Raw genomic sequence first — 13,447 nt, 5'->3', positions numbered from 1 at the left:
AAAGGCCAGCTAAGTAAGTAAGTAGGTTAAGGACTCGTCTGGGATCGTTTTCTAATTTTTGGCAACATGTTGTGTGTGCGGCCCTAGTTAAAACAGTACAATTTTTTTCGGTGGCAAATCCATATTTCCTGAAAAATTGGCCAAAAACTCAAAAAAACCGTAAGGAAAGGATCAAAGACGGGCGGGGCCGACTATATGATACCCTACACCACTGTGAATACGTAAAATATATGTGGGAGATATATCTAAATCTGAACCAATTTCGATATAATATGTCACACTTATTTCAGACCAAATTCCGTCACCCATTACAAATTTCATCGAAATCGGACATACATATATATCGTGTTCGGTGCAGCAAATATGTGAAATGTGTCAAAAATATATACTACGAGAGCTATATCCCAATCTCAACCGATTTTGTTATACATAATTTGGCACATTGTTTTTTTTAGACCGAATTCAGTCACACATTCCAAATTTCATCGAAATCGGCCATACATAGCGTGTTCGGTGCAGCAAATACCTGAAATCGGCCGAAAATATATATTGGAGCTATATCCTAATCTCAACCGATTTCGATATAATTTGGCACATTTATTTTTAGACCGAACTCAGTCAACATTTCAAATTTTGTTAAGGCGCACCGTGTACATACAAATGCACAAATACATAATACATACCCCTTACCACAGTGTGGTGTAGGGTATAAAACCCCTATAGGCGTCAGATGTATGTATTGTGTTTCGTTCTTTTTTATACCCTCGGCATTTATGCTAACGAGGGTATATACACTTTCATACGGGCATCGAAATAATGGTTTTAGACCCCAAGTATGTTTGGATGAATTGTTTTAGACAATTTGGAGTCGATTGAGCAATGTCCGTCTGTCTGTCTGGCTGGCTGGAGCGCACCATAACTCTCGAACGGATCAATCGATTCGATCCAAAATTTGGCTTTCGTAATATTTTGTCCAAACTTAGTTTAAATTCGAAGATGGGTTATATCGGTCCACTCCTTCCGGTACATCCCCCACAAAAGTTCGAAAATGTTCGGAAAATTTGTACGTACGATAACTCTTGAAGGAAGTAACCTATTTGGTCCATACTTTGCAAATCGTGAAATGTCTACCCGTCTTAGATGAGTTTCTAATATGGACTCAATCGGTCCACTCCTTCGGGTACCTCCCACACAAAATTTGGGATAAGTTCAGTTTAGGACCTGCTGTCGAATCGCTTTGATTTTTGTTTTAGAAACTTGTATTCACTGCCCTCCATACGACGGCACATGTTTCATCAGGGGCAAGTCCACACTTTCTGAGAAAATAGCCCCAAAGTTGCAAAAAAACCCTATGACACCGTGTGAGGTGGTTGGAGCGCAAGGTAACTCTCGAATGGATCTGCCGATTCGGTCAAAAATTCGGTCATAGTAAGATTTGGTCCAAACGTAGCTTAAGTTCGAAGATAAGCCATATCGGTCCACTCCTTCAGGTACCTCTCCCACAAAAGTTCAAAAATGTTCGGAAAAATTGTTCGTACGGTAACTCTTGAAGGGAGTGGCCAAATTGGTCCATACTTTACACATCCTAACATATCTACCAGATATAGATCAGGTTCAAATATTGACTATATTTGCCCACTCCATCCAGTACCTCCCACAGAAAATTTCGGATAAGTTCACTTTAAGACCTACAATCGAATCACTTTGATTTTTGTTGAAGCAACTTACATTCACTGCCTCAATTACGATGGTAAAATTTTTTTCAGGAGCAAGTCCATACTTCTTGAGCAAACAGCCCGAAGGGTGTAAAACCCCCTATGTCACCATATATAGTGGCTGGAGATCCACTTCCATAATTGTCAATGTCGATGCATTCCTTTAAGTATCTCCTCCCAACATTTGTTGATCTTTAATCCTAATCAACATTCTGTCGGTTCATACATCCATATATTTTAAAACCCCCTAAACACAAACGTTTTTTAGGTAAAAATTTTTCAATATACAGAGGCTGAGGGTATATCTCTGTCAGCAAAGCTGACTGATACTTTTTTACTTGTTTTCGTATCACAGTGTACATATCTTCGTTACCCTAAATGCTGCGGGTATAACTAATTTACTTGATTATACTACTAGGCGTATGTCCGCTTTTAATGTACGTTACGCATACGTGTCGTAGTACTCCGTGTTGGTGATGAAGTTTTTCGGTAATTGTTTAACTTATTCTACTTCTTGACCGGCTATAGAATAAATATATCGTTAGCCCAACTAAAGTTATCTTGGCCAGTTCAATTCTATGTATAAGGCTTGTCATTGCTCTCAGAAACTTGGAGATTAACTTAAGTCTGCAAAGGGCCTGATTTTAGTTATTCAATCTCAATTGTTCTGATAGGGCATTTAATACTCATTTATGCCAAATATTGATATTATTTCTTGTCTACAACGTCTGGTTGTTTTGTGCCTTACGGCTATTTACCAAAATTTAGATGAATGAGTTTTTTGCATGACTTTCAAGTTTGTTATTACGTAACAAAATGCCACCTTAATCACGTTAGAGGTATATAATTATATTAATTTAAATTTAAAATTGTGCATGCAACAGAAAACAAAATAACACATGAGCCAGCAGCTAACGTTTTATCGACAGCATCGATCAGTGGTGGTTCTTTTCATGAGCATATGGTGTGATTTATGGGATGTTCATAGAAGTAGTTTATTTTAATTATACGGATTCGTTGAAATTTTACGGACATCAAATTCAAACAACTCAATTTGTGCCAGAGTCTATATGTGTGTGTGCATTGATGTTTTTGTGTTGGTATTTGTAAAACCCACATTATTTATGTTAGATTAGTAATGAATGAATTTATCTTTGTTTCCAGGCCTTCATTCGGACGAACTGAAATCTGGAGAATTGATAATACCACGTAAAGTCAATAAAGATGGAGAATTTCTCTCTCACAATCTGCAACATCATCATGGACAACATTACAAGCACAATCGTAAACGTCGCAGCATAGATGATTCGAATTTGGAGCCAGAAGTCCACTATCATTTGGATATTCAAAATGAAACGCTGCACTTGGAATTAGAGTAAGCTCAAGGAACAAAATCGTGAAATGAACGAACATGGAAGAGACTAATTTTAATTTGATTTGCAGGCCCCACAGCTATTTCATGACACCCCACTTAATTGTGGAAAGACACCGGCGAGATTTACGTACCCGCAAACGTTTACAAAAACATACCAATTGTCATTATCATGGCCGCATTAAGGATCAACCAGAATCGAGGGTGGCTCTATCGGCATGCAATGGGTTGGTAAGTAGTTTTCGCATAATAATTCTGCAAAACTTTTCTTTAATTCCACAAAATTTTTGGTAATAAAAAATCCAATATTGTTCTCAATAATATTGGATTTTTAAGATTTTTCCTAAAAGCCTCATTTAAGAATCTTAAAAAATTAACGTTTATTGTTGATGCAGTTCGCAAAAATAAAAAATTTAAATACGTTACACATTATAAATACCGTTCAAAAAGTGTTGCCCATGTTCAGATTCATTGTATTTATGGACGCTGTTCTTAAATCGAAAAAATACTGGTTTCTGTAGTGGAATTCTGTAACCCATTTTTTCTGTTACCGACAAAAATCGGCAAAATTTAAACGCAAACTTATGAATAACAAGTGAGAAAAGGCTATAGTCGGCACGGGGCCGACTATGTGATACCCTACACCACTACCTCTGTGAATAATCTTTTCACTCGAAAACATTTCTTTTATGGAGATACGAACGTTTTTACCTATCTGGCTTTTATACCAAATGACTTAAGGCGAACTGAACCAAAATAATTAATATTTAATTTTATATTTGACTACTGTCGACATCACCAACATCAATATGCTTCTACTATGTGTGAGAAAATTTCGTGATGATCCGATCAAAATTCCGACCTGTAGTGTGATTGCAGAAAAAGTGGAAAAAAGGATGCATTAACGACTGTTGCGATATCTCTTTTATTTGACTACCTACGCCAACCTACTTTGCATAATTTCAAAGATGGGATTTTCTACTTTCTTAGTCAGGCTTTGCTTTTAGAAGGTCCCTAACCAAAGGTGTGATATCCGTCATTATTATTAAAATCGCAAAAATGAGAAGTTGGGTTTTATTAGCGACTATTGCGATATCTTCGTTGTTAGACCACCTACGACATCCTACGTTACATTGTTGTAAAGGTGATATTTTATACTTTCATTGCCAGGTTTTGCTTTTTATAGACCCCTTATAGACGTTGAGATATTTGCTTTGGAATAAAATGTTGACTTTTTCTCCAAATAAAGTTTTTGCTCATTCCGACCCCTAAATATTATCCGACCATCATCAAAATCAATAGGATTCTTCCTCTGTGAGACCCTCATTAACCCTCGAAATTTCGTGACGATCCGATCAAAATTGATGCCTGTAGCGTGATTTCCAAAAAATGGAAAAATGGGATGAATTGCCGACTATTGTGATATCTCCGCTATTTGGTCACCTACGCCGACCTAGTTTGCATCATTGTAAAGGTGGAATCTTCTACTTTCATAGTCAGGCTTTGCTTTTGGAAAGTCCCCAGCCAAAGCTGTGATATTCGTCATTATAACTAAAATCACAAACATGAAAATTTGGGGTTTATTTGCGACTATTGTGATATCTTCGTTGTTTGGTCACTTACAAGAACCTGCTTTACATCATTAGAAAGGTGATATTTTCTACTTTCATTGTCAGGTTTTCCTTTTGGTATACCCCTTATAGAAGCTGAGATATTCGCTTTGGAAAAAACGTTGTCTTTTTATCCACATAAGTTTTTTGCCCATTCCGATCCCTAAATATTATCCGACCATCACCAAAATCAATAGGCTTCTTCCGCTCCGGGACCCCCATCAACACCCAAAATTTCGTGACGTTCCGATCAAAATTGCGACCTGTAGCGTGATTACAAGGTTTAGATGGACACACGGACGGACGGACTGACGGACGGACACACATAGCCAGATCGACTCAGCTCGTCGAGACATTCATTTTGATATATATAAGTATGGGTCTACGATCATTATTTCGATGCGTTACAAACTTTTTGGCCAAAACCAACTTATAATACCCTCCCCACATAGTGGTGTAGGGTATAAAAATTATCAACAGAAGTTGACAACACTGTTGCTATTGGTAGAACTTAGCGATGGCTTAATTTTGGTTGTTAACTTACCGAACAATTTCGTTAATTACACTGTGTGTCAATTTTTGAGTAATGGTTTATTAACTACATTCTGACACCACAGCGTGATAGAAGATAAGAATATAATAAGAAGACACCTGTCCCAGCGTTTTTCCCTTTTCACTTCAACTTTTTGTCAGGCACATATCTTCTAAACCTCTTGAAATTTGGGATTACTCGTGGAGGCAAAGTTGAAGCTCTCGTCCTAAAGAATAATAATTGTGAACACATAAAATCCATTCTTCAAGTTCAAAATCGTCAAGGTCCAATTTCCATTATATTTTTTTCCCCCGGATTTTAGTCTGCAGATATCAAATCGATCAAAATTGAAGCAAACAACCAGCAAGTAAAATGTTCCTTAGATCTCAATAAACAACTTTCTAGAATATACGAACACTGTAGAAACGGTTCTTAATGGCCAACATAGCAAAACATTGAAGCAGGAATAAGTGAATTGAGGGAAACGTTTAGTCACTCTCGAACCCTGGAAAGAATTAAGTAAGAAGTAAGACGCTGACTGATCCGAAGAATCATTCGACAGTTTGTCAAGCACCCTGGGAGTGACAGGGCGAACACAAGAGTACTACGTCGCATTAGATCTCTTCCTGCCGAGGATGAATCACCACAATTTACAATGGGTGATGTTGCGAATGTCATCAGGAACGCTAGATCATCCCTGATGGAATCCTCATGGTAATGCTGAAACAGCTGGATGTGGCAGGAGTCAAGTATCTCACATAAGTTTTCAACCTGTCGCTAGCCACCAACATCATTCCCGAAGTCTGGAAAATGGGTAGGGTGGTCCCGCTACTTAAGTTAGACAAGGCTGCCCGCAATTTTGAATCTTACAGAACGATTTTTGTTTTTGTTGCCCCTATCAAATACCCTTGAGGCTTAAGTCCTCCCCAGCGTCAAAAATAGCTATCCAGTCGCCAATGATCAGAATGTGGTCCGTAAACAGTACAGCACGACAACAGCGATGTCCGACATCTTCACACATATTAGTCGAGAACTCAACTAGAGCAAGTTGTGTGATCGAGCAGACAACTCTCCGCTCATGCTTGAAACGTTGAATACTCAATTACATGTGCCGTCGCCAGTCATACTTGGAATTCGCGAATAACAAGTGCAAGCCCCGTAGAGTGAAACAGGGTGTTCCCTGTGATATCAACGGAACTGTTTAACCTCTACCTCTCCTGTATTCCGCCCCCTCCTGACTGCATAGTGATCGTAACGTATGCGGATGATTATACGATCTTATACTTTATCTGCGCGAGGATTATGGCAATATCCGCCACTAAATCTACGGCCATTCTGTTCACCACATGGACGGTAGAGGTGAGAACAGAGTTGAATATAGTGGTCGATGGTAGCAGAATTCGGACCACAAACAATTCCAAAATTCTAGAGGTCACATTCAACAGCATGTTCATGTCGTCCACGCATGCCACAGCTATCTTCGACAAGCTGATATGTAAGAACAAGGGTCTCAAGTCCCTTGCCTAGCCCTTGGGGTGTAGATAAAGAAACCTTGTTGATCACATAAACAGAAAAAAATTTAGTTATTTGATAAAAAAATTCAAAGATTCAATCAAAAATTTATAGATTTTCCAGCGATAAAAAAATTTTCATATTGACAAAATTCGATAAAATTATTTGATCACAAAGCAAAAATGCAACTGATAAAATATTTCACATATTGACAAAAATATTTATCAAAATATTCCACATTGTGCTTGATAAAACAAAAAAATATTTTCTTGATGGAAAAAATTGTTGAATAAATTTTTTTCAATGGATAAAAAATGTTCATATTTAAAATTATTTTGTTGTTTTTTTTTTAATACAAAACCAGAAGCGAAATTGGTATTGATATTTGCAAAAATTGCAAAAAAGTTATAACCCTAATGTTTATTGGTAGCTTTTCTAACAACCACTGAATGCTCATAAAAAATTTGGAATATTTTGATACATATTACAATATGTGAAATATTTTATCAGTTCAATATAAAAAAAAATATTTAATCAATATGTAAAATATTTAATCTGTTGTACTTTCACTTTGTGATCAAATAATTTTGTCGAATTTCGTCAATATGACAATTTTTTTATCGCCGGATTTTTTTTTCTGTGAATAACGTGATAGGTCGGTCTGCGGTTAGCTATGCGGTGCTAGTTTGGTCCGCAAATATAATTGCAACGCAATAGACAAATATTCAAACCTGTCAGAACGCCGCCCTGAGAACTTCACTATCTTCAGTGGACAATCGACATGATGAGACAAAGATTCTTTCAGTACATCAACACAATGGCATGGTTTCGTTGCAGTACATTCTCCGGGGTTACCGTAAGAGCCACCCTATTCACTATATGGTGGATAGCACCCCAACACCCAGGCATATTAGGAGGTATATTCCTGATCTAGAAAGGGAGAACCAACTTTACAATAGAGAACCCCTATATAAAGAAGACTAGAACATCCCTCATCTATCGTAGCTGGGGAGCTTCAGCTGCCACAACAAAGCAGAGTAGTTTAGGTTAAACTGCGCTCGGGATGGTGCAGCCATCTGAATTCCTTTAGGACAAGGATCGATGGCACCGTGCTAAACATCTGCGCAGCATGCGACACAGACCCGCTGCCCTGTCGAACCCAATCAATTAACTCCAGTAGATCTGTGAAATGAAAGAAAGGAAAAACAAACACCTCTAAATGTATTAAAAACATTGCCAATTTCTGACAGTGTGTTAGTAAGTTTGCATGCTCGCAAGCTACAGAACAACAACAAATCAAAACATTTGCTCTCTCTTGTCCGTTATTTCTTGGCGTTCTGGTCGTGTGTGTGTGATTTGCCGAAAAACTTCGTAACCGCAAGAATACCAAAGAACAGGGATGCTCTAAAGTTGACGACCCCCGAAACGTTTTAAGGACCATGATCTGCGAATCTGCACCTGGAATGTTCGCACTCTTTATAGAGAACGTGCAGTTTACGCATTGGCAGATGTACTTGAAAATTACAATGCCGACATTACTAAAGGTGACACACTGTTTTATAGCTGCCGTGACACAAAGCATGAGTTTGGCTGCCGATTTGTAGTTATTTGGAAGCTAAAACATCTGGTCTCCACCAGTGTCCACAGGTCTTCACACCAGTGAATGAAAGACTTGCTATAATACGGATAAAAGCAAAATTCTTCAACATTAGCTTTATCTGCGCTCATGCTCCAACCGAAGACAAAGACGAACAGACCAAAGATATATTCTATGAACGCTTAGAAGAAACATAAGACCGTTGTCTTGCCCATGACAATAAAATTATTCTAGGCGATTTTAATTCCAAAATTGGAAAGGAGAATATCTTTGGCCCAACAGTCGGGAAATTTAGTCTCCACAGTGAAACATCTGAGAACGGAATGAGGCTGATTGACTTTGCTGCGGCAAAAAAGAATGGTAGTTAGCAGCACCGCATTTAGGCATCTCGACATTCATAAGGGCACCTGGCTGCCTCCGTTTAAGAAAACAAGACATCAAATTGATTACGTTGTGATAGATGGGAGACATTCATGGATGTACGTTCGTTCCGAGGAGCAAACATAGACTCGGACTACTACCTTGTTGCAGCAAAGGCACGTACCCGGTTAAACGTAGCGAATAAAGTTCGAACAGACACAACACAAAAATAGACATCGGTAAGCTGCAATCACAACACATAGGCACAGCATATTCCACACAACTGGCCCCACTGGCTTAATCAAAGCACTCCTCGTCCCGATAACATATCAGCACAATGGCAAACTATTGCCCATTCCATGCAAACAGCTGCAAAATCCATACTTGGATCCAAGAATCTACCAAGGAATCCATTGTATCACCAGGAGTGTAGTGCTGCTACCGAAGAGAAAAATGCGGCATATAGGGCTACTCGACAATCAGTAGCAACGCGTAGCGCACGAGAGAGGTATCGCGAGAAAAGGGGAGAGGAGAAACGTCTTTTGCACAGGAAAGAGAGAGAGAAATGGAAAAGCGATAGTGTGAAAAAATAGAGATGTACAGGAGCCAGAATGAAGTCCGAAAGTTCTACCAAAGAGTAAAACATCAAACTGATGGCTGGCACATACAGGCACATCCTCCTGCAGAGACCAGCAAGGTAATTTGTTAACTGATACAGATAGTGTGCTCAGGATATGGAGAGAGCATTTTCGTAAACTGTAGCGAAGACGACGAAGATATCACAGATCCAATCCCAGAAGATGGTATTGAATGTATACCGCCCAGCCAAGATGAGGTAAAGTCTACAATAAACCGACTGAAGAATAATAAGGCAGCAGGAGCCGATGGCCTACCAGCCGAGCTGTTCAAATCCGGAGGCGACACGCTGATAAGGTGTATGCATCAGCTAGTTAACACCATCTGGCAGGAAGAACGCGTACCCGACGATTCGAAGCTGAGTATCCTGTGTCCCGTCCACAAGAAAGGAGTCCACCATTGACCAGATATTTACCCTGCGGTAAATCCTGGAGAAGACCCAAAAGATGCAGATCGACATCTACCACCTTTTTGTCTTACACTGTACAACAAAATGGAGGTGAAAGTCTGTGGGAAAGTCACGGAAAATTCCTCTTGGGGAAGAAAGGCCTTGGTGAGTATATTAAAAAACGCGAAGGACAGATCCGCCGTGAGTCGAACATCCGCGTAATGGCGTGATTAAATTTTTGCTAGAGACCCTGTAAGCCATCAGGAATTAGCGTTATATCTTTGTTCACTGTTGCTTTAGCTTATTTTTGAGCTGACATGTCTTCAGTCAAATCGAATGAGGATTATATTCCTAGAGCACTTGGATCTTCTAACTCGCTTCCTTCAATGTCCTTTTCGTCCTTTATTTTAAGAGCCGCTATAAAAGTACCACAATATGACGTTTTTCAACTCGGAAATGTTCTGCAAAAATGTCGCTCAGAAATTTTTAGGTACGGCTCTCATTGACAACTAATCGATTTTGTCGCGTTTTCGTGGTCGTTTTATACATCACGCCATAACACGGAAGTTCGACTCACGGCGGATCTGTCCTTCGAGATTCTTAATATACTCACTAAGGACTTTCATTCCCAAAAGGAATTATCTCTGCCCCAAAATTTGTGTTCACAGTGTTATAAGGCAGCCTTCGACAGCCCCATACGCCCAAAGGGTTTCCCAGCCATGTCTGAATTTGGTATACCCGCAAAGCTCATTTGGCATTGTAAGATGACCTTAACTGATACTAGGTCCTTAGTTAAAATAGGAAAGAACCTCTCCGAACAATTCAGTACCGAAGGAGGTTTCAGACAACGAGACAGCCTTTCGTGTGACCTGTTCAACATCCTGCTGGAAAAGGTTATACGAGAGGCAAATGTCAAAAGAAGTGGCACAATATACACCAATAGCCACATGTTACTTGCTTATGCTGATGATATAGACATCATGGGAAGATCAGTAAAAGAGGTAACAGATACCCTTATGAAGGTCGAAGGAGAATCTGCTAAAGTGGGTCTGGCGGTAAACGGCGGGAAGACTAAGTTGATGGTGTCGACGCGCAAAGCGTCCATAGAGATCGGACCAACTGTTTACGTTGGTTCCTATAATTTGAGGTAGTAAAAGACTTCGTCTACCTCGGCACCTCCGTAAACACAACTAACGACATCAGTTGTGAAATAAAGAGAAGGAATGTGTTGGCCAACAAATGCTACTTTTACTTAAGTAAACAGTTTAAAAACAAGGCCACATCTCGTCAAACAAAAACCAGTAAGGAAAGGATCAAAGTTGGGCGGGGCCGACTTTATGATACCCTACACCACTGTGAATACGTAAAATATATATTGCAGATATATGTATATAAATCTGAACTGATTTCGATATAATATGGTACAATTATTTTTAGGCCAAATTCCGTCACACATTCCTAATTTTATCAAATTCAGTAACACATTCAAATCGGACGCTATATACGTTGTTTGGAGCAGCAAATACGTGAAATCGGGCGCAAAATATATATGGAAGCTATATCCAAATCTGAACCGATTTCGATTCCTAGATCGAATTCAGTCACACATTCCAAATTTCATCGAAATCGGGATATATATAGCGTGTTTTGTGCAGCAAATACGTAAAATAGGACGAAAATATATATGGAAGCTATATCCAAATCTGAACCGATTTCAATCAAATTTGGCACATACATTTTAAGGCCGAATTCAGTGTCATAAAAATCGGACGTATATAGCGTGTTTGGTGCAGCAAATATCTAAAATCGGCCGAAAATATATATGGAAGCTATATCGAAATCTGAACCTATTTTCACCAAAAGCAATAGCGTTTTTCCTATGGCTAAAAAAAATCATATTCCCCAATTTTCAGCTGAATTGGACAAAAAATGCGACCTGTACGTTGCGAACAAAAATAGATGGACAGACGGACGGACGGACATGCATAAATCGACTGAGAAAGTGATTATACGAGTATGTATATCCCCAAAGTGAAATATGGGTCTATTTCGTTTCCTTCTGCATGTTACATACAAATGCACAAAGACATAATAACAACGCTTTAGAAAACACTGATACTACCTGTGCTAATGTATGGTTCCGAAGCCTGGGTAATTGCGCAAGCAGGTAAGGCAGTGCTTGGTGTGTTTGAGAGAAAAATTCTTCGAAAGATCTACGGGCCAATCTGCGTCGTATCGACGTCGTATGAACCACGATCTGTATCTGCTATACCACGACATCCGTATAGGCTAGGGCATATCATAAGAATGAGCGATGATGAACCCACTAAGAATGCGTTTAAATACCGGCCATATGGCGGTACACGCAGAACTGGCAGGCCAAGGCTTCGATGGAGCGAACAAGTGGAAAAAGAGATGGAAAGACGGTACTCCAAAAAGCGAAGCAACAAACATAGAGAATTGAAGATATGTTATTAGTTCGGCTTATGGAACAAATGTTCTGTAAGTAAGATCTGTGGCTACATATCATTGAAACAGTCACATTCCTAGAACTGGAGATTGACCCAGAGTCAGATCAATCAGGAAAAGGAACATACAAACATATATATACTGTTACAACAACAACTTCCAAACATTTCAAAATGGACTGTGTCAGTCGATTATTTCAAGTACCTCCTCGGCAAACGTTAAAAACTTTTGCTATTTCAAGTACCTCCTCCGCAAACGTTAAAAACTTTTGCTATTTAATCCTTCTTTATTTGTTTTAAAAATATTCCACAAAATAATACATTTTCTCTCTCCCATTCCTTTTCCCTACTCCCACTCTTTCGACTGCGATGTTGTTGCTGCAAATTGATATTACAATGTGTAAACATTTGATAGCTTGCCACGGGCCAAACATTGCCTCTGTTCCGCTAGATAATTGCCTGTCTATGGTCTATAACAATAAACTTGTCTGTCAGTCTTCCTATGCACCCCTCCCTGTCTCTCTCTGCGTCTATCCATCTGTCTGGTCGTCTCCATGCCTTTCTCAAGCGCTTTGTTGCCTGTCATGTTTGTTGCATGCCATGAAAAATCCATTATCCAGTTAATGTATGCATGAAAAGCGTGAGTGTTGAGTCTCCTACATATTCGTACATGTGGGGATATGGCTCTGCATGCATGCCTTTGCAATGTTCCCGATTACATTCACCAGTCTATATTGTTTATCTGTCCTTCTTGGTTGTTGATATTTTTGTTGCCACTATGGAGATTGGCATGGTGTGGCGGTTTCAGCCAAAGCAAAAAAAAAATTGCAAGTACTTGCTTGATGTGGCGCCATATATTGCCAGCCAGTTAACCAGCCATATAGATATTGGGCCGACACTACCAGGTAGTGGTACTACCTCAACATTTATGCCATTCATGTAGTCACCCAGCCACGCCACCTTCTCTGCCCTCCTGATTGATCTCTCCATACATCATTTATTTGTTAGCCGTTATTGTGAAGGGGCATACAAAACGCCAGTTGTTGTTGTTTTAATGTTTCTCACATTAACGGAAGCAACGATTATTTGTCATTAAAGTCATAAACACATTTTATGACACCGTTTAACATTTTATATATGTATGTAGTTTTTTGTTTTGTTTAGATATTTTGTATTAATTAGCAACTTGAGGACAAAATACTTATGATTAAGTGAGGTCAGAACGGATATGGGGATAAAGTCATAACAACGTCTATT

The 13,447-nt window shown here is 39.1% G+C and overlaps 1 protein-coding gene across 2 annotated transcripts in view; it reads left to right on the top strand.

The window, feature by feature from the left end:
• Positions 1–13,447, top strand: part of AdamTS-B (ADAM metallopeptidase with thrombospondin type 1 motif B) — a 174,300-nt gene that overhangs the window by 74,348 nt on the left and 86,505 nt on the right. For both annotated transcript variants that reach the window (XR_012411506.1, XM_073974524.1), the window contains exons 3-4: positions 2,880–3,090; positions 3,159–3,318. Coding sequence is in view for 1 of the 2 variants with exons in the window: in XM_073974524.1 (XP_073830625.1) it covers positions 2,880–3,090; positions 3,159–3,318 (371 nt within the window). In the remaining variant the exon portion in view is untranslated. The remainder of the gene's footprint in view (positions 1–2,879; positions 3,091–3,158; positions 3,319–13,447) is intronic.

The sequence above is a fragment of the Musca autumnalis genome, unplaced genomic scaffold, assembly GCF_047663935.1.
Source record: "Musca autumnalis isolate F117 unplaced genomic scaffold, ASM4766393v1 scaffold_3, whole genome shotgun sequence".
NCBI classification, from domain to species: domain Eukaryota; kingdom Metazoa; phylum Arthropoda; class Insecta; order Diptera; family Muscidae; genus Musca; species Musca autumnalis.
The sequence above is the reverse complement of the archived record's forward strand: the minus strand, read 5'-3'. Positions and strand labels throughout refer to the sequence as shown.